At 43.1% G+C, this 25787-nt stretch overlaps 3 protein-coding genes across 6 annotated transcripts; 2 read left to right on the top strand and 1 right to left on the bottom strand.

Moving 5' to 3' along the window:
- The first annotated feature begins 1101 nt into the window (after window positions 1–1101).
- slc38a10 (solute carrier family 38 member 10) lies at window positions 1102–18943 on the top strand. Of its 4 annotated transcripts, none has more exons than XM_084040668.1 (18): window positions 1102–1303; window positions 1509–1725; window positions 2937–3054; window positions 3279–3324; window positions 3468–3561; window positions 3754–3897; window positions 6401–6525; window positions 9708–9810; window positions 10011–10193; window positions 11359–11470; window positions 12782–12888; window positions 12974–13127; window positions 14651–14809; window positions 14890–15315; window positions 15414–15494; window positions 16218–16238; window positions 16625–16765; window positions 16857–18943. In XM_084040668.1, exons 2-18 carry the CDS (start codon window positions 1636–1638, stop codon window positions 17948–17950), a joined length of 3198 nt encoding a protein of 1065 aa, XP_083896794.1. In that variant the 5' UTR covers window positions 1102–1303; window positions 1509–1635; the 3' UTR covers window positions 17951–18943. The 4 variants fall into 4 exon arrangements, with proteins under 4 accessions (XP_083896794.1, XP_083896796.1, XP_083896793.1 ...); XM_084040667.1 differs by lacking the exon at window positions 6401–6525 and adding an exon at window positions 5511–5635 and having other exon boundaries at window positions 1107–1303; XM_084040670.1 differs by lacking the exon at window positions 16218–16238 and having other exon boundaries at window positions 1105–1303.
- A 74-nt stretch (window positions 18944–19017) lies between these two features.
- ndufaf8 (NADH:ubiquinone oxidoreductase complex assembly factor 8) lies at window positions 19018–20108 on the bottom strand. The gene is made up of 3 exons (XM_084040671.1): window positions 19832–20108; window positions 19358–19468; window positions 19018–19270 (listed from the first exon to the last, which is right to left on the bottom strand). The coding sequence occupies exons 1-3, from the start codon at window positions 19910–19912 to the stop codon at window positions 19250–19252; spliced, it is 213 nt and encodes a 70-aa protein (XP_083896797.1). The 5' UTR covers window positions 19913–20108; the 3' UTR covers window positions 19018–19249.
- A 174-nt stretch (window positions 20109–20282) lies between these two features.
- Window positions 20283–25687, top strand: tepsin (TEPSIN adaptor related protein complex 4 accessory protein). Its single transcript, XM_084040339.1, has 12 exons — window positions 20283–20386; window positions 20829–20901; window positions 21190–21281; window positions 21450–21543; window positions 21652–21801; window positions 22633–22704; window positions 22798–22986; window positions 23095–23281; window positions 23437–23550; window positions 23670–23748; window positions 23830–23964; window positions 24060–25687. The coding sequence occupies exons 1-12, from the start codon at window positions 20348–20350 to the stop codon at window positions 24723–24725; spliced, it is 1890 nt and encodes a 629-aa protein (XP_083896465.1). The 5' UTR covers window positions 20283–20347; the 3' UTR covers window positions 24726–25687.
- Window positions 25688–25787: the final 100 nt, after the last annotated feature.

Raw genomic sequence — 25787 nt, 5'->3', positions numbered from 1 at the left:
GAAAGTAACCATTTACTTTACCAATATGTGATTGGACATTTCGGAGCTGTGAGGAGTTGCTGGCTGCATGAGAGCAGCTCGTCAAACAAAAAGCATGAGACAGTGTTTATGTAATTACTCTCACTACCAGAAGGGGTAGACACAGGTCTGCACTGCACACATCACTAATTTGGCAATAGCTAATTTCGTCTACCCTTCTGGCAGTGAGAGTAATTACAAAAACACCGTTGAGACATGCTTTTGTATGTGGATTCGGACACTTTTATGCTTTGGTTCTTTAGTAGGTCTACACCAAGATACACTACAAACTAAGAAATAATTTACTCGTGTGATTTCAGGCCATTTTCATGCCGTCCTTCCAGTCACTGATGGATGTGGTTCTGTATAACCATCCAGTGTAGCTGCTGAATTTTCCAAAATAGCAACACTGTTTACAGGACTGGCAGAGAACTGGAAAATGGGCGGGGCAGCATAAGGTGAACAGTTCCATATAAATTTGCCCCGACCTCCACCTCCACCTCAAGCCAAACCCGAGTGGTGTTTAACATACATGGCCCTCTGAATTAAAGTGGACATCCTCTATATTTCTCCACTTTTAAGGGTTAAACAGGATATAAACATAAAGAGATGTTAGCTAAACGTCCTGCAATGGATACATGATAAATATAGTTATGTATAAGTATGGTTGTAGAAATGTAAAAAACAGGCCTCACAGATAAATAACCGGGCCTCACACTGGTAAGCTACCGTACCCGCCATCCGGTCTCTGCCATCCGCTTCGCTGTCGGGCTGGGCCTCCTCAGGCGTTCAAATCCCACGGTCAACTGACCTGACGTCATCGTCATCAGAGCCAGCAAACAAACCACAATATTTTTCTCATTTGCAAATAAAGAAACTCTGCGTTCATTGGTTCGTACCTCAACCGTGATTAACAGCGGAAACACATACAGAATGAAGCTACAGTTGGTGGGTTTTAGTCGAGCAGGAGGAAAGAAAAAGAGGAAAGGAAAACCCAAGTATGTTCTACAATGTGACCACGAGTGGGCGCCCAAGTGTTTCAACTGTGACGGAACAAGCATGCCGTGTCGTCTTCCCTCAACTTCCTCGACTACAATCTCTACTTCCTGGATACGCGTTCAGAAAAAGTAACAGCTATTTTAGACTTGTCTATCTCAAACAGTTTCCGTTAACGTGTTTCTTACAAACACACGAATACAGATTTCCCCCCCCCCTAACGACAAACGGCCGTTTAATGTCAGAAATGACGTAAAACAGGACAGCGACGTGGTAGGCGCAGAAAAAGGTGAGTTAACGTTAAGCTAACAAACTCATAAAAACTATTAAGGGCTAATGTTATCTTGCTAGCTAAAGGCTGTAGTCTTTATGTCGTGTAGTATTTCATTGTAATTCGGTTTTTATTGCCGTTTGTGTCGGTGTGTATTTCACAAAACGACGAACGTTTAAAAGTGTCAACCGTGAAAGTCTGTTGTCTCTGTGTTTTCTCCCAGAGCGCCACGTCATTGATCCGCGGAGGAGTCGGACAAACAAACCCGGGATTTAGCGCGGACGGTTTATACTTCACTGTTTGTTTGACGTTTTCTGAACAAAGAAGGGTCGGTCAGCGAGCGTTTTAAAATGACGGCGTCTAACTGGGGTCTCATCATGAACGTGGTGAACAGCATCGTCGGAGTCAGTGTACTCACCATGCCCTTCTGCTTCAAACAGGTGGGTCACCTGCGGCTGCACGTCAAAATCCTCCCCGGAAACACGACCCTTTCTTTTAACTGAACACAGCATGTACACGTAGCAGTATAAACACCGAAAACAGAAGTATTGGCGACAAAATATACTATATTATTCTAGTTTGGCCATTGCTGTTGCTGCATAATCATCAAGTTTAATGTTTAATAAAGTATCATGTATGTTGGCTGTGTGAAATCTTAATATGTAAATGTTTAACTATAGCTGTGATATAAATAGTAGTTTTAGTAGTATGAGGGAAATGCACAATACAATTACAGGTAGTGTATAACTGTATTTATGTACAGCCATGGAATAAATGTACTTGGTTGTCACTTTATATCATTCCATATTTTTTTGCATAAATTCACAGACATTAGTCAGATTGTGTATTTGTGAATAAATGCTTTCAGCAACATTAACATTGGCTTTTATTTAATTCCATTAGTATTGCATATCAACCAGCATAAGGGAAGCTATAGACAACCTTTTAAACTGTGATATATTATGTACATATTCACTAGAACAACTCACAAGCACACATTAACAAGCTTCAAATAGACGTAGTTCATCAAAATAATGCTATTTGCAGTCAGTAGTAGTGGTGTTGAATTTTACAGCAAGGTGTTTCCTATATGATATATCACAGCTGGACTTCTTTATAAGGGCTGATCTACCTAAACATAACACAATAATTTATTGGGCCCTTGATTTAAAATACAACAACAATGCACCTCCCAGGCAAAGTAAAATGTCACTTATTTAAAAATAGTCCCATTTAACATGATGACTCTTTAGTGGCCATGTAATGTTTTCACGCAGGTCCTACACGTCTTTTATCACACACTCTCTGGAAGCTAATCACACTGTTCTTGTCATAGATTAAACTGATTTGTAAAAGGCTCGTTGGTTATGCATTCTTTTGTTAAATCTTGAAGAGTGTATATTAAACTGTCTTTCTATAGGGCTTCATGGTTTGAGTCTACTTATATCAAACTGAAGATAGGTTAGGATAGGATGCCAATTTGAATCCCAGCCAGGTTATGAAGATTTAAACAAGGCCACTTTAACAAAAACAGATGCTTGGATCATTTCATAGACAGCATTATTTTATATTCCAGTAAGAGGACCACATTTCAGGACAACTTTATGCATGTGTGTTGTGTTTTTAAGTGTCCCTTTGTCCTCTCTTGCAGTGTGGGATCGTGCTGGGAACCCTCCTGTTGTTCTTCTGTTCGTGGATGACCCACAAGTCTTGCATGTTCCTGGTCAACACTGCAAACACCACCAAAAGAAGGACCTATGCAGGATTAGGTGAGTTTTAAGTGACATTCTCATCTTAACGATGCATTTTCTGTTTTTGTATTTATTACTGACAGTTAGCGGAAGCATTGACTGAATGACTGAACAGACTGATAAAACTGTGTCCGAAGAAACAGAAAGTTAAACTTCATGTAGCGTACAGAAAATCACATCACAATCATTCTCCATTGTGTTTGGCTGCATGTTGTTCACACTGACATCACTCTCCTCTGCAGCCTTCCATGCTTATGGGAAGCCAGGAAAAACTGTGGTGGAGATGAGGCAAGTCATAATATTATTTCACCACACAGTATGCTGTATTTGAAGTGTATATTTTCACCTTTATCTTGTTCTAATAATTATCATAGATGTATTTGAGAAGACACTATAATAATTTCCCCCGTCCTCTCTCTCTGCCCCTTCAGTATGATCGGTTTGATGTTGGGGACCTGTATTGCCTTCTACGTTGTGATCGCTGATCTGGGCTCAAATTTCTTCGCTCAACTGTTAGGTTTACAGGTTTGAGATAATTATTTGCTATATTCATCTCTCAATCTTTGCAACATATGTTACAGATCTACTGCTTTCTTCTGCAACCAAAAATGTTGATTTAGGTAAATCAACAGGCTAGAAATAAGTAGACTCAAGTCTGTAAGTAAGTTCTTAAAAAAAACAAAAAACAATGTGGTCATTTTACGTTGTCTTCTAAAGGTGACTGGCAGTTGTCGCGTGCTGCTGCTGATCGCAGTGTCTCTGTTCATCGTCCTCCCTCTGAGTCTGCAGAGGAACATGATGTCCTCCATCCAGTCCTTCTCTGCTATGGCTCTCATGTTCTACACTTTCTTCATGTTCACGGTGAGCTCGCTAACACACAGCCACACTTCACATAATGCATCTGAACAGACTGCAATGGAAACACTTTGGCTTTTCTTTTGGAAGACAGTGATTGCTGGGATTTAGTTGATTTGTTGTTATGCTACGTGTATCTCCAAGTACTAGAGTTGATTCTGAAGCCAATGTGCTCTTTGTTGTAGTGTACTTCCTGTAAAATGTAGTGCATATAAGTACCATAAATGCATTTCTGTACCTGCAACACAGTTAATTGGTTTCAGAATATTGTTCGGATGCATTTTATTTTGTTGTATTCTTTGTTAATTCCTCCTTATTTGCTCCATTGTACAGAACAATGTCTTCCTTACCGACACAATATTGTCTTGGTCCTGTTTTTTTTAAAGAGCAAATTCTCACTTAATCACATCAGGTAGAAAACAATTGCTGCGCTGCACGATAAGCTGAAACAAAGGCTTTCCCCTGGGAAGGAGACAGCACTTGGAAATACCCACTAGAGACATGTTAAGCACTGTAAGTGCAAAGTAAATAGAGGCCACAGAGTTAACTCCACCAAATCACAAACCGTTGCATCTTCAGGGAATTATCTTTCTATATTTGCCCATTTGTTATATAATGGTTATTTTCTGCAACCCTTTGAAGTTACATTCAGTCTTACTTTGAATCATTTGAATCATGCTTCACTTATGGCTGCACTCAAACCAGTAATGTCCAAGCAGGTGGCTGTTTAATATACAACTTGTTTGGGCTCCTTTGAGGCCTTTTAGGTTTTTTTTGCATGGTGAACGATACATCCACAGGGCAACCTAGGGTTCATTTTTTTCACAATCAATTAATATCTTGAATTGATTTTAATCGATCAAATAAACTCCGTGGTTGATGGATGGATCACAACTTCCTAGATGTCTTGGTGACATCTTCTAATAGCTGTTTTTGTCCAAAATCCAAAGATATTAAAATTACAGTGTTCCCAGTTAATAGACAAACCATTTCAGCATAAGGTCAAACTCAGTGGGGAAGTGTATATGTAACTAATGTACTGGTACAACTCCTTCCAATAGGACTTTCAGTGCTCTGCTATTTATATTTAATGTTAAGCAGTACTAAGCACACAGCTCTGATGGATTTCTTCCTCGTAGGTTGGAGTGGTCAGAGGTGCAACATACTAAAACATTCTGATTCCAGTGATGTCCAGCTGGTGTTTTCTCCCTCATGTGATTCAGTGCGTTTACTCTTTAAATGCACACACAGAGTTTGTGTGTGTGGTTCTGTTTTACTGACCCACATTACTGCTTCCACAGATTTCTCACTGATAGTGACGCATATTTCCGTAGCATGGCGAAAACCTCGAACAGTGGTGTGGTGTGTGTGTCTGGCTTTAGATCCAGGCCCGGCCCTATCCAGACCCCTAACCCTCTAACAGTGATGTATCTCCTTCCCTTCCTCCTTTCATCCTACCCTTCGTTTTTCCTTTTCTCCTCATTGCACCCCTTTTATTCTTTCTCCTTCTCTTTTCCCTCGTGTCCTTCTGCTCTCCCTCACTCTCCTCGGCCACCTCCTCTGCACCCTTTGTTTGCTCCCCCTCTGTCCCACTGCTCTTTCTGCTGCTGTTGCTGTAGATAGTGTTGTCATCTCTGCGCTACGGCATAATCTCAGGCTCCTGGGTGGAGCGGGTTCACCTGTGGCGCATCAAGGGCGTCATTCAGTGCCTGCCCATTATCGCCACAACCTTCTGCTGTCACCCGTAAGTAAACCACGGAAACCATTCCCGACATAACACCACCGTCAGGGCAGTTGGGGGGGGGTTGGAGAGTGAAGGAAGCCAGATGTCTCCCCTGCATCTTTGCGCTCCTTAACCCCCCCCTTCCCACCTTCCTGAACCTTTCGCCCACTCCTCCTAGTCATTCCCATTTCTCACCTTTTAATTCGGGTTTGGTCTGAGCCATTTGAGCTCTCTGAGTGTGTCTGTGTTTGTGTGTTTTTGGTGGCAGTAGTAGTCAGGCAGAGGTAACATACTGAAGTGAAAGTTTCATCTTTGCTGACCTCCCGCCACCGCCCCACCCCCAGGATGAGCAGCCTGGGTGTGGGAGGGTGGGGGGTAATGGAGTGTTCTGCTGCCTGATTATATCAGGTAATTCAAGGAGCAAGACGTAAGAAACGCATGCTGATCGAAAACCTGTGAGGCTGTTTTTGTCTAGACTACCCGTTCATGAGCCTTTTATTTGATCAAATGTGTGTTTTCACTTTAATTCATTACATATCCCCTTCATTACTCAATTTTTTCAGCTGTGACAGGTTTTGTGTTCGGTATGAGGTTTCTTGTCATGTCTTTTCGTTGTTTCCCTTTCTTCATTTTCTCTGGTTTTCTCTCCTCATTGATTACTTTCATTATCTGTCTGTGAGCCGTCAGCATGGGTGCAGCCCCCCTCCTCTTCTCCGTTCTCTCCCTACACTTGTCTTCATTTGGTTCGGGCCGTAACTCCCCCCCCCTCCCCCTCCTTCCCCTCAGATGGTGCTGTCCTCGTTCAAACATGGGCTGCTCAGTGGCTGGTGGCTAGGGCAGGTCTATGTGGTGCGCTGGGAGGGTGTGTTTCGCTGTCTCCCCATCTGTGGGATGGCCTTCGCCTGTCAGTCGTAAGTACTCCTCCCGCCCCTCTACCCGAACAGGACCATGTATAGAAACTAATGTCGAACAAGGCTGGGAACAAGCTTCAGAATAGGGAATATTTGACAGTATTCCTCACAACCATGTAGTGGGTAGATTCTCAAAAAGGAGGCTTTTCCGCCATCTAGCTCCTGCAGAGGCACTGAATTGAATCGTTCACTGCTGCATGTAGAAATTGAGCAAACATATAATTAGTGCATGTGCACTTGCTTCGCTGCTTTAACCCAGAATAGAGGTTTTGGGGTGAGTTTGTCATGTAAAGACACACACATTTGTGTCGATGAGGTGGTTGATGGATAGCTAGTTGTAAAGGGAGGCTACGCATTACTGGTTATGTGCTTTTCAAAGTCAGCCCGTCAGTGTCTGCTCCACGCTGCCCCCTGTAGAATGAACCTGAGACTAACTGCTTCAGTTCTTTCTCATGTGACAAGAATAAAGCTCAATTAGTCAAATCAATTTTATATGTCCCAAGAATTGTATAACTATAGTCTGAAATTATTACATTTAGACAAACAAGGAAAACGTTTTTTTAAAAATAATACATATTCATCTTAATGTACACATTGTAATAGAGTTTTCACGCCAATCTTTTAATTCTATTATTTTTCCCACAGTGACTGCGCGTCACTCCTTAAAGCTTAATCAGAGCTTCTCTGAGTCACCGTATTCACTCATTTCTCCATCTTCACTCATCTGCATGCTCTGTCACTGCGTCTTCTGTCCTGTCCTCTGTGCTTACGTGCTTGCTCTAGTTTTGACGGTACGGTGAGCGGGTAACGTGAAAGTCTAATGGGATGTGGATGTACAAAGTCTTATCTTTGGTTTGAATGTAGTGCTGGGGAAGGATGCAGGGAGTGTTTTGGTGAGGTCATTAGGGACCAGATGTTTGGGTGGTGCTGCTGTATGGGTCTGTTTGTGTCCGAGAGAGTGACGTCAGTGGCAGTAGAGGGAGACTGTAGGATTGAGACTGAAATGAGACCTTAATTAATGTTATCGCACAAAGCTAACATAACATTATGGTATGGTTCATTAGCAAGTGAGGTGTGCGCATGTTAGAAGAAGAAGAAAAAGTGTGCACTTGTGTGTTTTGTGCGCCGGTTCCCACTAGCAGTGCTGAGTGATATTTGGCAGGGTGGTTTCTTGGCCTGTGGTCAGGCCGAGCGAGGCAAGAGCTCCGTTAGGCGGCAGGCAGCTAAAGCCAAACCACTAATCAACACATTGGACCGCCGCCATCTTGCAGACACACACTGATGTATTCACAGGCTGATTAAACCGCTCTCAGCACATTGGATTTTTATTACATTCATGAAATGTGTTTACTTTCGGTTAAAACATTACTTAACATCACCATTATAGCGGGATGGGAGCTGGCCCTGTTGTTTTTTGGCTGCGCTTTTGAATAGCGAGGAGCAGTTAGCTCATAATAGAGGGACATAAGAAAAACATGCGCAGCGAAAATGTCCCTCTGTGATGCTACTGTCAGCATGCTATTATATATTATCGACAGCGCACACTCGAGCCCTCCCAACACACATACGTACTTAACCACATTTCCTTTGAAGATCTCCTCCAAAATATTTCCTTGTTTTAAGGGCGACGCCAAAGGAAAAACACATTAGCCTCTGAGTCAGGACTATTGAGTGAGCATTAGATGCTTTGCTCCCCACTTGCAATATGCTGTTTTCTTTAACGGTGGTTATGAGATTTATTGGTTTGCGGATTCAACAAGCGTCAAGAAAAAGCACCACGGGACAGTGCCTGCTCATAAAAACTAGAGTGTGTGAAAGAGAGACAGGCAAACAGAGAAAGAGAGCTTATGGTTTCTTACTCTCATTTCTTCTCTGTTTCTTCCTTTCACACACACATATATTTATATATATATATATATATGAGGGGGTGCACAAAGAGTCTGCCAGGAAAGTTTATAATGCTCTAAAACCTGCCAGGCACTCACTGTTTTATATATATGTATTTATATATAAAGCCTGTAAATTCACCGGGTAATGTGGCGATGGGCCCCTCCACACCGCCACGTTCTCCTAGAACATGACAGCGGGGACGGATAGACGGTCTCAGGTGTAACTTAAGCTAGCCTCAACTACTGTCACCCATTCTGTGTCACACACATATATGCACACACTCGTATGTAGACAAACACTTCCTACATACTTCACCCCCCACTGCCATGACATTGCTTCCATCGACTGCCATTAAAAGATTAGGAAACACAAATTATTAGTTCATGAATGTTAGCATTTTTTTCATAATGTGAAAAAATATCCACACGCTAAAAGAATTGTTGCATTCATGTGCATGTCGGATGTTCTTACATGCATACATGCGTCGGATTTAGAGTCTAATTTACCGTCTGGCTGCATGGCTTTGGGGGCCCATTTTTGCAAGTAATAATCAGCTAATCAATTAATAAATCACAGGACATAACAATTAAGGATTCAAGTGATTCCTACTATTGATACTTGCTTAATTAATTTCTGGAAGAATGGGGAAAAGGGAGTTGAAAAACTAAACAAACTATTTAGAGAAAAATAATGAATTCACTTTAAATAAGTATAAATTATATATGTTAATTGCACATAGGTTGCTGTCTTTAGTGCCAACAGGAGGACTTGATCTAAAATATCATTTTAGATCAAGTTTTGCAGACGTTTTTGAACACATTCATTAACAAACCATGGAGATTATCTAAACATGTACAGAAAAAAACAGAAATTCAACCCCAGCTTGGTAAACAATTAACGTCTTAATTGATATTAGCAATGACTGTTTAATGGTGTTAAAACATAAATGGGCTAAACAAGCAAAAATGAATCACTTGTCTGAGTTCGATGCTGAGAGGGACACGAGGAGAGACTTGCATCATTTAATTGAGTGGCACAAATGGGCCTCCAAATGGCTATTCATTAAAGAAATCTACAGAGCAGTTCCACTATCACATTTTGAGCACCTAGACCGGCATATGCTGCATGTTGTCAGCTGTTTGAGCACTAAAAAGACTTAGGGGTGCAGCTTCCCATAGCTAAGTTGTTTATCTGATCATCTGGACGGCACATGAATGCACAAGCGCAGCATCGGTGTGGTCTTGTGTCACGCAGCATGTGGAGTGTGTTGTTGGACTGCTTGTCTCTCACAGGCAGGTGCTGCCGACGTACGACAGCCTGGACGAGCCGTCCGTCAAACGCATGAGCACCATCTTCACCTCGGCCCTCAACGTAGTCACCATCTTCTACATCACTGTGAGTGGAGAGTTCGCTTCCATGAGTCAGAGCCACCGCCGTTTACACTGGCTATATTTGTCACTGCTGTATTGATTTTATGGTATCATTAAGAAGTGTCTACTTGTCCTGATCAGTCATCTTCACATTAGCATTTTTAATGTCTTTTCTCTCTTTCCTCCCAAACCTGTATTGGTTCCCTCCACCTCTCTCTGAACCAGGTGGGGTTCTTTGGCTACGTCAGCTTCACAGAGAACATCGCAGGCAACGTGCTGATGAACTTCCCATCCAACCTGGTGACGGAGATGATCCGCGTGGGTTTCATGATGTCTGTGGCTGTCGGATTCCCCATGATGATCCTGCCCTGCCGCCAGGCCATCAACACCATGCTTTTTGAGCAGCAGGTGAGCTTGACTGCTACTAGTAATACTAGTAAAACTACTTATAATACAAATGGTTTAATGCTCTGGAAACTCAAGTTAGTATGTGATTTGAAATCGCATCTGAAATCACTTTAAGCTATTATCATTGCATCACAGATGGAACATCGTGTGAGTGTTCTTTCTGATAATTTATGGAGGCCTATTTTCTTTTTCTTTATTTCACTTCTCTACTATGATAGCGAGCTAGAGAGCTTTTTTGATACACATGACGATATATTCACCACGATCAACATGTGTGTGTTTTATTACAATGCATGATAGAATGGTCCCGTCGCTAGACACTAGTTGCCCTTCCAGTAGGTGTTGGCACAGTAATACACAGTGTAACCTGCTTCCTAAGGATTGTGTGAACAAGCACTCCCATTGTCTGTGTGACGCAGTTTGACAATAAATGAAACAGAAACCTGTCGCTCCCTATAAATAGAGGCCCCTGGAAACACCTGCTGAGGAACTCAACTGTGATGTCGATTACATTTTTATCATATCCAGACATCACAGGCACATGAATGCAGCTGACTCGTATTAATCCTTTGACAAGAACAATACCTGTTGTGGTTTAGAAAAATGCATACCATGTCCAAAAATGAAAGTTTATGTTATACACTGTTGCCCATAAAGAGTATAATATAATATAAAGAGTAAGATAATATTTTGTTTTCAGACACAATCCTATGTTTATTCCTATTTAAATGCATCAGTTATCCCTTTTTACCAGGTGCAATGATTACATTGTGTGTCTAAATTATCCAGGTGAAATTAATTCATGCATAACATTTGTTTGGTGGTATAAAAGACAAGACATTTGCAAATGATTCCGACTTCTGTATTTCAAACTGCACCATAGAAACCATCTATTGGCTCCGCCATAGAAAGAGGAAGTACTGCTTGTGGTTTTGGTGACAACCAGACCAGCAGTACTAGCTGTTGGCGATATGATTAGAAATAAGACAATATTCTGGAGGAGAATTGGTTTGGCCACAGCACTACACTGAATGTAGCAGAAACGCTAAGGAGCACCCAGGAAACAAAAATCAAATCATACCCTAAAACAAAAGCCAATTTAATTGTAAATTTGAGATTTTATGTATTCGTTTTGTCTTTCTCGCTCTTCGTTTCCGTCTTACAGCAGAAGGATGGGACGTTTGCTGCTGGGGGATACATGCCTCCTCTGCGCTTCAAGATGATCACCCTCTGCATTGTGTTCGGCACCATGCTGGGAGGCATTCTCATCCCCAACGGTACATCCTGTGTGTGTGTGTGTGCGTGTGTGCACAGCTCGCTGACTGGAGGTCTTTAAGGTGCATGTGTTCCTTTATGTGGGCGGAGTAGCTGGGGAGCTTTACGACATGTGTGAATGTGACTTTACGAGTCAGTGACTGTCACACTCTAACACAGTCCTTAAATCAGGGCCCTAACTTTTATCTCCTTTTAGACGGGCAGACGGAAAGATAGGGCTATTATTCTCCCAGACTCACTCTCTCTCTCTCTCTCTCACACACACAAACACACACACACACACACACACACACACCCCAATATATGTACACACCAATATTGGCTCTCTGTCAGGGTCTTTGGGTCTTTCCGTCTCACTCACAAACGGCTCCAAAATGGTGGAGATGTAAAGGTTAGAATGAGTTTATGTTTTATTCATCCTTTTATGTGGTGGCTGTTTGTTAAACTTTTGATTGGGTGGACACACACACACACACACACACACAGCGGGTTTGGCTCCCTCTTTGTGTATCTAATCAGACTAATAGACTGAGGAGAAGGGAGGTAAGGGCCCTGGGGAGAATGGACACTAAATCTGAGGGAGACAATATGGTGTCCGTCCTCTGGATGAACGATGGGTTTCCAGGCCTGACGCCCAGCCGGCCGTGGTCCACAGAGGGGTGGGGCCAGGGCTCGCTGCTGCCAAGAGCAGGGTGCCATGGATGGGAGCCTGGGGCTGGGCGGGTACTGGTTATGAATAGCAGAGGCAGGTATGAATTGAGCTATAACTAGGGATAAAGAGCGGGAAAATGGGAAATTGCTTATAGCTTTTTAGCAGAAGAGAATTGGAACCAAAAACCCTCAACTCTGGCAGTTTTGGTGCCACGTTTGGCTCAGTGAGACAACCTTTTGTGTGTTATGTTAACGTTGCCCCACATCCCTGATAGATGAGCTCAAGTATCCCTTCATTGACACCACAAAAAGTGATTATTTAATAGTTAAATACAATAGTTTTAGTTTCATACCTTTGTTAAAACTATGGTCAAGTTTGCATTCGTACTACTACCACTTGGATTGGCAAGAGCTGGATCTTTCAACCATTTATGATTACCGTTTGTTTAATTATTTAAAATGTTTATCTATGACATTACCTAATTATTTCAACATTGTATCCATTACTTTCAGCTAACTATTTTAGCCGTAAATGTTTGGTCATTATTTCAACATGCATTATTTATGACTACCACAAACGCTCTAACTGCCCCCTTGTTGCGAGTTACTATACAGGATGACAACATGATCCCTGCCTTTTTCTTCCCCTTTTATCTCTTTAGTGGAAACCATTCTGGGTCTGACTGGAGCCACTATGGGCAGCCTCATCTGCTTCATATGCCCTGCTCTCATCTTTAGAAAGATCCAGAAGAATGGCATCATTTCCCAGGTTACCTAATGCAGAATTTGCACTTTCCTAATCAATTGCTCAGTTAAATTGTGTTATTCACTGACTTGTTCTCTCCATCCTGTAGTTGGTGCTCTGGGTGGGTCTGGGCATTCTACTGATCAGCACCTTTACCACCCTCTCAATTTCGGCCAGAAGCCCCACCACCAAAGTCCAAGTTCCTCCTCCTCCAACACCTGTTAAGAACGAGCTGCTGCTCCCAGACCTCCCTGAACCGCACGGTAAAGATCATGACGTGGGCTAATGGCTGGCAATCACTTATCTACTTGATGGACTATAGCAGAGAGTGGTTTACTAATGAGCCATGGAAACATTTACCTCAACGGGCCGGAGCCAGGGTTGTCTGCAGCGTCTGTGATCAGACAGCAGTGCTGCATGTAATTATTTCATGCAAAAGGCACCGGCGGCACAAAAGACATGTTTATTTCTTGTTTTATTTCCAAAGTCGTGGACCACAGCGCCCTAAAACGGCAACGTAAAGAGAATATGAGCCAGTGCCAAAGGGCCAGTGAGACTAAAACAATAGCACCAAGCCACAGCAAAAGAAAGGGTTTCTTTCATCTCTGTGAGAAGAAAAGATGGAGACAGACAGTGACTGATGGACAGACAGGCAGGGTGAGGAGATAACCTCTTGATAATATCTGAGAGCAGCACTGAGTGCTTGACATTGATGGAGCGAGAGTGATGCCCTTCAAACTCCAGTAATTTCTCTCCACCCCTGTACCTCTGTTCATTTCTCCTGCCACCCCCTCCCCCCAAAATACATTGTCTCCCCCCCATATCTCCTGTGGCAGCTCTGCTATAAAATGCCTGCAACCTCCGGCTGTATAAAGGAAGGAGGGTGATATGGGTTTGGGAGGGGTATTGGGGTGCAGATGAAACAAATGGAGATAAGACTTTCTAATTAATGTTCTTAGTTTTTGGGGTGAGACAGGAGGGACTTCCTCTCCTTATCCCATGACATCATTTTCTAACCCGTTAACTGACGGCAGCAATGAGATTGTTTCTTTTTTTTTAACTAGTTTGATTTTACTGCATTCTTTCCTAACATTTTGACTCGATGTGAAACCCATTTGGTCCGACCCTTACACCTGTTTCCTGTTTGTCGCTTCAATTTGAATTCACCTCCCCCTCTCTTCTCTTTCTCGCTCAATTATTATACCCCACTGTTTGTGGGCCGTTGTCTGTATTTGCTGCCACCTAGTGGTTCTACACGTCAGGTATCGACTGCTAGAATTCAATTACATCTGGGAGCGTCAGTACGCACAGTTCATGTGAGATATACCGGAGGTGTTCATTTATTTTAATGTCGGCGGTTAATGTGTGTAATAAACACGACTGGTCAAGAAAATAAAGAGTGTTGGGGCCATAGTAATGCACTAAAATACAGTCATTCAGACTTTTCTCAGACAAGAGAAAACCGTGGAATAATGAGGTGTCGAATTTACGTTTTCTTAATTTAGTCATGTTAATGTGTCTCAAATGTATATACTGGTTGTGTGAGAAAATGCAGCAAAAGCAAATAAAAAAACTCACCAGCAGCACTGGTACTAAACAAGTAAAACATTCTAGCGTAAAAACTATTTATGGATAAATTAATCTATTAATATTTTCTAATGTTGCCTCAACAGGAAACAATGTTTTGCTAGATGATCTTGGAATTATATGAGACATTTTATAGAGCTGATAACCAGTAGCAGTGGTCTGTGTTGTAATAGATTGCGTTTTGTGTATCTCCGTGTAGACAAGAAGCCAGTGATGATAGAAAAACCCGACCTTCCAGCTGTGGAGGTTGTACAACCAGTGGAGAGGGACCCGCCTGAGCCCCCCCAGATTAAAGGACCAGTTGAACTACCTGAGAGGAAGAAGGAGGAAGAGGCGCAGTTGAATCGCCCTGATGCTGGTATGGAAACAACCAAAGCTGGAATCTTCACAGGGTTTTGAACTGTGTAGAATTGCTGATGTTTTTGTCTGTTTTCCCAGGTGTCGCGGTGCCAGAGGGCGAAGCTCATCGCCACGAACCACCCATCCCTCATGACGCGGTCCAGGTGGACACTAGAAAGAACAACGCAGAGCTGGAGGAGGACAAGAAACAACCCGAAGAAGCCAAAAGAGATGAAGAGCAAGGTTTAGGGCATGCTGTGAAGGTAGAGGGCAATGAAGTCAACAAGCTTGAAGTGAAGCCAAAGCCTGTGGAGGCTGTCGTGGGGAAAGAGGAAGTGAATTTGGGTGGAGGTGAAGTCGAGTCCAACGAGGTGGTGGAGGAGCTGCACGCGGAGGCCGACAAAAAGCAGGATGTTCTCCCTCTAAAGGAAGTTGACAAGCCCGTTGTAGTGAAAGATCCTCTTCCAGGGAATGCGGTCGATGTTGTCAAACAAGTGGACAAAGTTCCAGATGCTGGAGTGAAAGGTGAGTATTAGTTTTATAACTGCAGTTAGAGGCAGCTGGTGGAAAAACAGTTGTAGGAAAATGCAACATTGACCCGGTGATATCTGTTGGTCCGTCAGCTCCACTTCCTGAACGAGAGCATCACCCTGCTGGAGAAGAGGCTGCAGACAGCAAAGACACAGCAGACGAGAAGATGGATGGTGAGTGGAGGCGAAAATGTCCAGGGGGATGAGTTAATAGTCTAATTTAAAACAAGTTGCACTTTTTTATATTATACAGTGGATTGGTTGTATTCTAAAATATAGCTGAATCAAATGTATTTTGTCCTGCTAACTGGTTGGTACACATTTTCACCAACATTCAACAACCATACAGCAATAATTTCACATAGAAACTGTGGGGATACCAGTCTCTCCACCGACAGTAGCCTCTATAGACCAGAATGCAATGAAGCCAAGTATTAAAATTATTCTTGTAAATATGTAAATACAACATACTGAGACAGGTTGCAGGAAATACAAGTAAAACAGGTAATCACAAAATAATTAACATGCACACATTGAAAATGATTAAAAGTGTGTTTTTCCTTTTCTATTTAAAAAAACCTTAAATGATTTGCTGTGATCTGTTGCATGATGTTTATGTCCCCACCTCTCTATTTCCTATTTCACTTTACTCGTGGTATCCTGGGTAATCTCTGTGATCTGTCCTTGCTTATTGTGCCCATTTTTGACAGTACAAACGGTTTAAAACGACAGAAATATTCATTTTCTTTCTCCTACTTCTTGACCTTCCTTGATACACCGTGCAGTCTTTTTTGGCTTTTGTTGACTCTCTCGTTCTGTTTACCTTTGCCCTCTCTCTCCCTCCTTCTCCATCTTTACCCCTTGTTTCTTTCTGTCTCTGCTGGACTCCTATCACAGTGATAAAAAAGCTGGTTGCAGGTATGAATTCCCTCTCGCCTCTTATCTCGGTCTGTCGCTCAAATTTTCTGTCATTCTCTCAGTTGTCCATGTTAATAGATATTTACATATAAATAGAGTACATCTTTATATTTATCGTATAACTAAATAATATGCCAGTGTAGAATCCGCCTCACCTTGCCCCCTAACATAGTTTGTGTGTGTCTACGACTGCCCATTCCAGTTTATGTTTGAGGCTACAGTCGTGTTTGAATGGATCAATGAGGACAGTACTAAGCCATAGTGGAATATTTCTCTTCCCCTCTCACCTAGACTGGCCCTACATCAGTCTGACTAAGCTTCTTAACTAATGCAATGTTCTGAGAGCAGGTTGTGACTTATTTTAATGAAACGTTTCTGTCCTGTAGAAGGCCAGCTCGACCATGCCGTGCTCCTGCAGGTGATTAAGGAGCAGCAGGAGCAACAAAAGAGACTTCTTGACCAACAGTCAAAACTGCTGGCTGTCATAGAAGAGCAACACAAGGAAATCCATCAGAAACAACCTGCTGGTGGGTGGACGCATAATGCTTTGCAGATATGACATAGGTGGTAGTGCTGGATTTAAGAATTAAATGTGACAAAAGTATTCTTAATTTAAAGGGCCTGCTGAAGGTGAGCCAGAGAAAGGCATCAAGGAGGGGGTGGATGGTGGAGCAGCAAAGCCCAAAGAGTCTGGCCTGGACTCAGATTTGAAACAGCCCAGGGAGGCAGCAGGAGCTGGAATAGCCAAGCCTCACGACGTGGACCAGAATCAAGCACAGGCCGGGGATACGGGTGCTGGGGTCGGGGCTCCAAAAGTAGCTGTTCAAGCAGCTTACAAGGAGGATGGCCGTGCTGGACTTGGAGGAGAATCCCATAAGCAAAGTGAGCTGGGGGCGAGGGGAGTGCCACTGGGAAAGAAAAAATCTGATGGCCATCAGCCTGTACTTCCAAATGATCAGGTAGCTCAACTTAAAGGTGAAGAAAGAAGCATCGATAAGGAAAAGGAGAAAATTGAAAAAGTACGGCTAGAGAAAGAGGCTCAGCTTCAGCAGGAGGCAAAGGAAAAGCTGGCCAGAGAGCAGGAATTAGACAAGGAAAGGATAGAGAAAGAAGTGCAGGCAAGAGTGGAAGCACAACGACTGGAAAGGGAGAGAAGAGAGAAGCTGGCCAGAGAAGTCGCACAGGAGAAGGCTGCAGAAGTGAGACTTGAGCAGGAAAAGCAGAAAGCAGACAATGAAATACCTGAGAGAGCGAAGAAAGAGAAAAAGGTGGAGGAGGCTCGGGAGAGGCCGGCCCAGCTGGAGCGAGCTGTAGAAGACAGAAAGGCTGCACAGGGGGCTGAGAGAGAAGATAGTGAAGCTTTGAAGAAAGGAGGACGAGACCTCAAAGAGAACGTTGCTGCTCAGGCGGACTCCAGGGAGGGTGTGGAAGACAAGCCCGTCAAAGCCGAGGCTCACCCCCAGGGCTCCCATGAGAAGATCAGGGACCAGGGAGAGATGGATCTAAGGCGGAGGCGCAGGGCATTGGGACCCAGAGAAGCCGGAGGGCCCCCGGAGGAGACCGGGTTGTCCAGGGGGGTGCCCGGACTGGAGCCCCTGCTGGAGCTGGGGGGCTCTGACCTGCACATGGCCCTGGAGGAGCAGCTACTAGCTGGGGCAATGGTGCACTCGCGGCAGATTAAACAGGCCTCAGAGGATGAGGGGGCGGAATAACACACATCAGACACGTACAAATTCACAGTCAGTGGTTGGACAGCAAGTTCATCACATACTGTACACCTGCAGGAAACGTGTAATACTTTGGACCACAATATGGCTGCCTTACATTCTTTCTTGCCTTCAGAAATGTTATGGACAAAGGGGAAAGGTTTCTCTTTCTCGATACTGTAGCCCAAAGTCTTTATTAAAGAGCAAAGTGTAAATATTAACTTATTTTTGTCTTTTGCGAGGAACCTTTTGAAACGTTTGTTAAAATGTATATAAATCTATGCAAATGCCATTCTATGTAGTGTTTAGACAGGGTGGGTGTGTTAACGTTTGGATGTGAATCACCTTAGTTCTGATTCACATTCATCCGTTTGTGCTTTATGTCTCCTATGCTGATGAAAGTGTTTCTGTTACTTTGAGATGTGTACATATATTGTAATTTCTCTTATGTTAAACTGCGATTGTTGTTTAAGGTTTTTGTTGAACCTACATGTACCCCATATTGGAATTTAATGTGGGTTCAGGCACCTTGGTGAGCATTTCAATGTACTTTCAAATGAAAGTAACTGAATTCAACATCAGGCTGGAGCTACCAGGTGTATATAATGTAGGCTCTCTGTTTGTTAAACTGTGGACAATGAAGCAGCTGGATCCAGGACTCTAGTTATCAATCATTCCATCTTCAAGATAGATATATCCTTGTTGATTTATCAGTGCCTTCCAAAACATATACTGCTGTTTTATCTAAACAAAATGTGTTTTATTTACTCAATTTGTCTTCTTTTTGCTTCTAATCTTACTATTAAGACAGTACAGTTGTGAAATAAATGTTAAGGACAGTGGGAGGAAATATGTTTGTAGTGTTTCTTCAGAAAATTCCTCCATCTGGCACCAAAAGACCCTTGCTCTGTACAAGAGGCTATTTTTCTATTTTTTTCTATGTGCATTGTATTTCTGTAAATTTTGCTGATAAGAATAAATTTAAAAAAAACATTATTACATTCATGGTTGTTGTTCTACATTCCAATAATGGTGGCAGATATTAACAAGATTTTATTCACCTTTGTATATTACATTAAGTCTTGCATATTAAAGATGTAGCAGTACTACATGATTTTTGCTCAATTGTGACATGTAGTCTCCATTTCAACATGAAAAACAATATCTTTCAACACATCCAGTTCATTTATACTGTCTGGTAGAGGAAGTGTTATTTCATCAACATAAAATGAGGCGCTGCCAGCGCCACAAGTCCATCATCACGACTTCTCTTTTCAGTTCCAACAAAGGTGGGGCCATTTCCATTCATTTGGCTTTTTTCTTTGCCTGCAAGAATTAAAAATAATGTTGAATCATGACCATCTATCATCACAACATAAGACCAGCACGAGGATTACTGACTTCATCACTTACTGCATTCATAAAGCAGGTCTTCAGAGCTTCAAATTCCTTGGCACACATATCCTTCCTCAGCTCCTGTCTGCCTGTTGTGGTCGCTGCCACACACTTCCCATACGCTGCTGACTGAATCACACACAGGTTGACACAAAACAAAGGAGACTTAAGTAAGTTATCATCTATTTCACTTAGAATATTGGATCAATTACTTTATATATATACTAAACCCTACCCTACACATATTTAATATACATCGAATCAGATAAAAGAACACTATAGTGAAGTGCTACACAACTACAGCTTTAACAGCAGCATGATGATGATGTGCAAATGCAATTAAAGAAAAATAAATGGCACGTGCTCTAAAAAGGAAAGGGTCGTTAACTTGCCATGGGGGCTAACCGTGTATTGTAGTAGCATAGGCAGCTAGCTGCAATGCATTTAAATGTCAACAATTTCCCCTTGCTACACTGTGACTACGGTGCTTACCTCTCCTGCACACTGTGCAAAAAGTTCGGGGAAAACTCTCAATTTCTCTCGACTGCGACTCCAGACATTTGACCCAGACATGGCGGCTGTCCACACGTCAACAGAAATTATTCAGTCTTTAAGAAACTAGAAAACTAAACCGATAATGCCTCGCGGTTTCCTGCGTCTATTAGAAACCGTATAAAGCATTTAAATTAATAAAAACACACACATCAGCCAGCAGATGAAGCATTCCTGTAAACCACGGGCAGCGCCATATTGTTGACCCTGTCATCAAGGAAACGTCCAGCAGGATATTCGGCAATGCGATTCGCTCGTGTCGCTATCAATCAAGGTGACAGCTTTCGCTTTCCCGAAGTTGATTCGCTGTTTTTGACTGTGGGCGGAACTACAACGCCAACAGATTTTGTGATTGCTACTTGCTGTTCCGTGATTGGCTAGCTGTCACCCTGAACCCCGCCTCCTCTCGTACCCCTCGGAGGAAGATGAGTAACCCGCAGCCAGGACCGCTAAATCATGGCAACATTTATGGAGCGACTGGCTTTTCTTCAGAAAGTAAGTGCTTTTTCGGTCAACACTAGTTGTGAAAAGCAGTAACGGCCGACGTAAGGTCGGCGAGTTTGACGTACGTTAAAGTGTCTGTTTGAATCTGTTAAGTTGGGCAATCACTAGCTATGCTAGTCGCATGCTAGCTAACAGCAAGAAGAAACACATTTTGGTGACGTTTGTTGCCTCTCGTTGCATTTTTATGTTGACCTGCCAGCTTGTTTCGTTAAAGTCTTTCAAGTCTGTTTGTCTAAAGCTAGCCTGGTACTTACACCCGGCTGTCATGGCAAGTTTGTGTCCATGTCGGTGTGTGCTTTACCGTTGATCAAACTCAAAGTGCAAATGGTTTTGTGTATTTTTCTGCGATGCTCATGAGCTACAATACAGTTTCTTAGTTACAGTTTTGAACTTGCATCACATTTATTCCCCATCATTTCCCCTCCGATTGTAGGTCCCGACTCTGGTGAAGGCTACAGCAGATGATGAAACACCCTGTCCTGGCTACCTTTTCCAAGAGATTGGAAGTATCCTTCGTCAGCTTCTGTTGTGGTTCAGCCAGCAGCTGCAACCTCTGAAGATGATTTACATATTGTTTACGTGGCTCACGTGACACATGCATATCAATAGATTCAGATGGTGGCTGCTAAATGGTTCAAAATCACATCTATGATCTAATAGAAGTCTGGTTCTTCAAGATTTAATATCATTCTAGAAAATGTATCATGTCTGAACTGTTGAAATCCATTTCTGAATGATGTGCCTAAATCAGACATATTGAGTCTATTATACCTTTAACCGTCATCACGCTGTAGAAATCTCCCATGAGTCTTCAGGTTGCGGCCAGTGTTTGTTGGAGTACCTCCTAGAGAGGCTGCAGGTGGAGTCCTGCCATGTCAAACTTAAGGTGAGAACAGTGTTATCATTCAAGTATCTGTTTGTCACATGAAACTGTGAAGTTGAGTGGAGCTGTGTCATGTTTCTCATGATGTATACAGTTTTTAATGGTGGCCGTTTTCCTCCCTTCCCCGTCTGTGAGTAACTCAAGATTCTGTTCATGCTGCCGATGTTTTAGGTGCTCAAGATCTTTATCCATCTTTGTGGTCACGGCTCAAACTATTTCCTCACAGAACTTAGAAGGAACTCCACCTTCATTCAGCAGGCATCAGGTTAGACCTTGGTCACTTTTGCTTTTTCTGCTCCATTCTGCTCTTCTGGCTCTGGGGCTGCCTCGTCATCTTAATATTCACTCGTCGTCTGGTGTTTTGCTTTTGAAGTTTACAGTGGTCCGCCTGATCCTATCCATGGCACAGCGTTGTACCAGAAAGTGAGAAATACAGCACAGGAAGTGGCGAGGTTGCTTTTCACAGATACAATATCCACCAAAGATGGCGTATCCCCACTCAACCAAGCACCACCATCAATGGGTGAGTAATAACAAAAGCTTAATATGCTTCTTACTACTACTTAACTACTCTACTTGATACTCATTATTTTCTTTCTTTTTTTATTGATAGTTCCTCGTCGTTGCTAAATACATTTTAAAATACATTGAGAACAGGATTAGAATTTTTTTTTAAATTTTAAATCTAGCTAAATGTTTTTTCAAGAGCAGCAACAGTAATGTTCATAACAACAAAATCAATAATGAAAAGTAACTCTTAATCTCACTAGAAACAAACCTAAAATCCAAATAAGGTCACTTTGATTGCTGCGTGTGCGTTGTTGTAGGTGCTCAGCCCCGACACCGAGAGCTGAGGCGCGCTGCACCATGATAATAAATTACACCAAAACGTTAAAAAGTATGCATTAAAGAATAACATAGGAGCGTATCAATACTCTTTTTAATATAGGGTGGTTCATGTTTAATATTTCGTTTCACTTCCCTAAATACTACTACTAAATTAGACTTCAGCTTGGATTCATGGTGGGCATAGCTATACTGGAAATAATGTGTGATCCAGATACAGTTCAAAGAACAGGGCTAATCAGGTACAAGTGAAAACACCAGTGCAGATGTTTCCCCTGGGTGTGGAGTGCTGCCTTTAAAGAACAGAGAAGAGAAGAGACAGGATATATGATGTTATAGGATTGTCTGCATCCATTCTTACTCTTGTATGTAATAATACTGTCCATTAAGAGTTCTCTAAAGAGCTTGAATGGAGCCACGCAACTGGTTAAATGAGTTGCTACGGTTCTTTGTATTTTGTGAACTGAAAGCCCAGAGTACAAGAGGTCTCCTGTGTCTTTCTGTCTAGGTATGGGCTCAGCAACTTCCCACAGATCAGGAATGCAGGGCTTCGGATACAGTCCAGGGAAGCAGGGGACAGGTGAGTCCTATAGACCACCACACAGACACAAATCCAGTCCAGCTTATCTTCTGTGTAACTTTCTGTACCTTTTTATGTATCTGTGGCTCCCAGGCAATGACTCACTACTGGATAAGATCCAGAAAGCTGCAGAGGTAGTGGCCAGTGCTGTCCTCCCCCCAACTGAACACCAGGGCATCCGTCTCCATGACAACCATTACCGGGCCGTGGTGGCGCCGTCTGCACCCATAGAGGTAGCCGTGCCTGCGTGTGCCTATAACCAGCCTGCTCGTAAACCGAAAGGTGAGACGTTGTCAGTGGTCAGAAAGGTGGGCTGTGTCATGACTTCATTGAGTTTGATTGTTCAATATTCACTCTCGCACCGGGAACTACTGCATGTCTTCACCACAGCGTTGACCCAGCGGTGTCCAGGGCAGGTGGGAGGCGGCTGGGAAGAGACCGACAGCGGCAACAGCTCCTCTCACAACTCTTCTCAGGATATTGCAGCTAACAGCAGGGCCTCTGTGGGCAGCAAGTCACCTGGTACCGGGAGCCAATCTGGGGCCAGTAGAGAGAGCAGTGGGGACCTATCGGACCGGTGAGTGGCGAAGTCGACTCGTTTAAACCAGTGATTGACTGCCTAATTCAGAGGTAGAGTAGTCGTTGGATGTCCGGTGTTCATACGATAATAAAGATATTCTCACTTTCTCCACATCATTGTCATTTCTGCCTCGCACACTGTCCGGCCTCCAGGGTGGAAGCCTTGCAGTTGGGGGACTGTGGCCAAGAGATGGCGCTAATCAGCAGACTGACCGAAGGATCCAGAGTTTTCCTGTCCAGAGAGGAGAGCCAGCACTTCATTAAAGAGTCAGCGCATCTAAACTCAGACTGAGAATACTACTGATTGTCCCTTCATGAACTGTATTATTTGTTTTTGTTTCATTATTTATTTTTTAATGGCCTGATTCTGTCTCGTTTGTTGTCAGGTGCTCCATTCTCAACTGTGAGGTCGTGGTGGAGTTGCTCTCAAGCAAGCTTCAAGATCCCTCAAACACCGTTAAGATGGTAACCACGGTTCAGATTCACGTCACTCAAGATCTTGATTACAGCGATCCCAATTTACATTCTTTTCATCCAACCCTGCAGCGGGCCCTGTGTGCTGAATCATGCCTCATGACCTCTGACCTCCTTTCTCTGGAACAAATGTTTGGAGCTACACAACGAAAGCTCCGCCAGCTGAGCGAGGGTGCTCCGGGGCCTGTAGCAAACAAAGCCACCAAGGTAAGAGAGACATAAAGAGCAAGCGACACGTGATGATGACTGACAGGACGGCACTAGATGATACTCTTTTGTTTGTTCTTATCTCCTCTGACCAGATCCTGCGACAGTTTGAGGCTCTCATGGGTGGATCTGTACACTCTCCGAGGCAGGACACAGCCAACAGCAGCCATCAGGCAACAACTAATCAGCATACCACATCTACCTACTCGGATGCTTTAGTACCAACCGACTCTGCAACCGACAATCACAACCTCAACCATTATCAGCCTGATGCTTCACCCAAAGGTGTCACCCAAGCACCAAATCACCCATCTTCACCCTCTGGTCTGGCCTTGGCCCAGAGAGACTCCTCGGGGGAGCTGATGAATGACGGCGATGTGGAGAAGCTTTCTCCCATTCTGCATGAGTTGGTGCAGAACCAGGCGGAGCCAGTCAGGACTACTGAGGCTGAGGTTAATTTGGTCGCTGAAGAATCCGAGTTGAACACCGATGAGAGCTCTTCCCCCGCAGCCGAGTCCCAGAGTGAGCAGCCCTGTCTGAGCAGACTGTCCCTGTTCAGCGGCATGGAGCTGGTGACAAAGGGGAGGCTCCTGTGTGAAAGCGAGACGTCCCAGACGGACATGATGGGCGAGAGCATAAGGGAGAGTCTAGCTGTGCATAATAGCATCATCAAAACCAGCGATGAGGCTCCTTTCATTTGCAATTCAGTTCCCTCTGATAGCAGCCCACCAGTATCTGCCTTCTCATTTCTCAACTTTTGACCGCAACGTTTTACAGCTGGAACTCTCATAGTTACACCAATGATGTCATTAACCGAATTAATTTTATAAACCAAGATCAGACATGTAATCTTATAACTATATAGACAGCAGATTCACATTATGTTTGGATTTTCTGTTCTTATCTGTATGGTGCCTCCTTTGAAATTGTATTTAAGCAGCAAATCGGGCTACGAGACAGAGACTAAACTGTAGTCTGTAAGAGTTAGTACAATCCAGTTGGCATAAGAAACCCCTCAACTGTCATACGTGAGGACTGGTCTGGAAGCTGTGTTGCTGTTTGTTGGTCGAAGACTCATCTCTCAAAGGAATGCTCGCCTTGAATTTCAAGTTATCATTGACAGTTGCTTTATCTCAGGATTCCTTTTAGCCAACTGAAACAACTCTTGCGCCTCTGCAGCACGTCCTAAACCTCTGAGGGAGAATCCCTCCATTTGTAATTTGCACTACAATTTATGGACTCACAAATCTACAAATGAGTTGTCTTCCATAGTTTTTGGTACTGAACTATTACGTCAGTGTAAATGTTAAAGAGTGTTAGTTTACAAATGATTTATCATGTCTACCCTGTATTGATTCAAACATACCTGTGAGTGGTTGTAGAGTGCATGATTAAAGACTAGCTTGGAGAACCAATGGAGGAATTAATTGAGGTATTTTAACTAATGTGTGGAACTGTTTGATAAAACATCCTCCATCAACATAATGCATTATATCAATAATTGAATGGTTCACGATCTCACCATTGCTGTTTCAGTTGCATACTGTGGTGTTGGGGACGGTGGAATGCGGTGCACACTATATGCCAAAATGGTAATCCAACCTACCGATATGTACAATGAATGCTACTGATGTATTTTGTTTCAGTGAACACGAGCTATGCTGTTGCACATGCTGAGTAACAATAAAACCTGCTGTATTTTTGTTACAGCACTTAACGACTACATCAATGTTGGACCGTTTTTTAAACATCAGTGGCATTTTGCAGACATCACTTTCAGCAACGCTTTATTTCAATGTCAAATGGTTTGGAAAAATTACATA

Source organism: Eutrigla gurnardus (assembly GCF_963514095.1).
Source record: "Eutrigla gurnardus genome assembly, chromosome: 22".
Classification (NCBI taxonomy): domain Eukaryota; kingdom Metazoa; phylum Chordata; class Actinopteri; order Perciformes; family Triglidae; genus Eutrigla; species Eutrigla gurnardus.
This window is presented reverse-complemented; position numbering and strand designations above follow the sequence as displayed.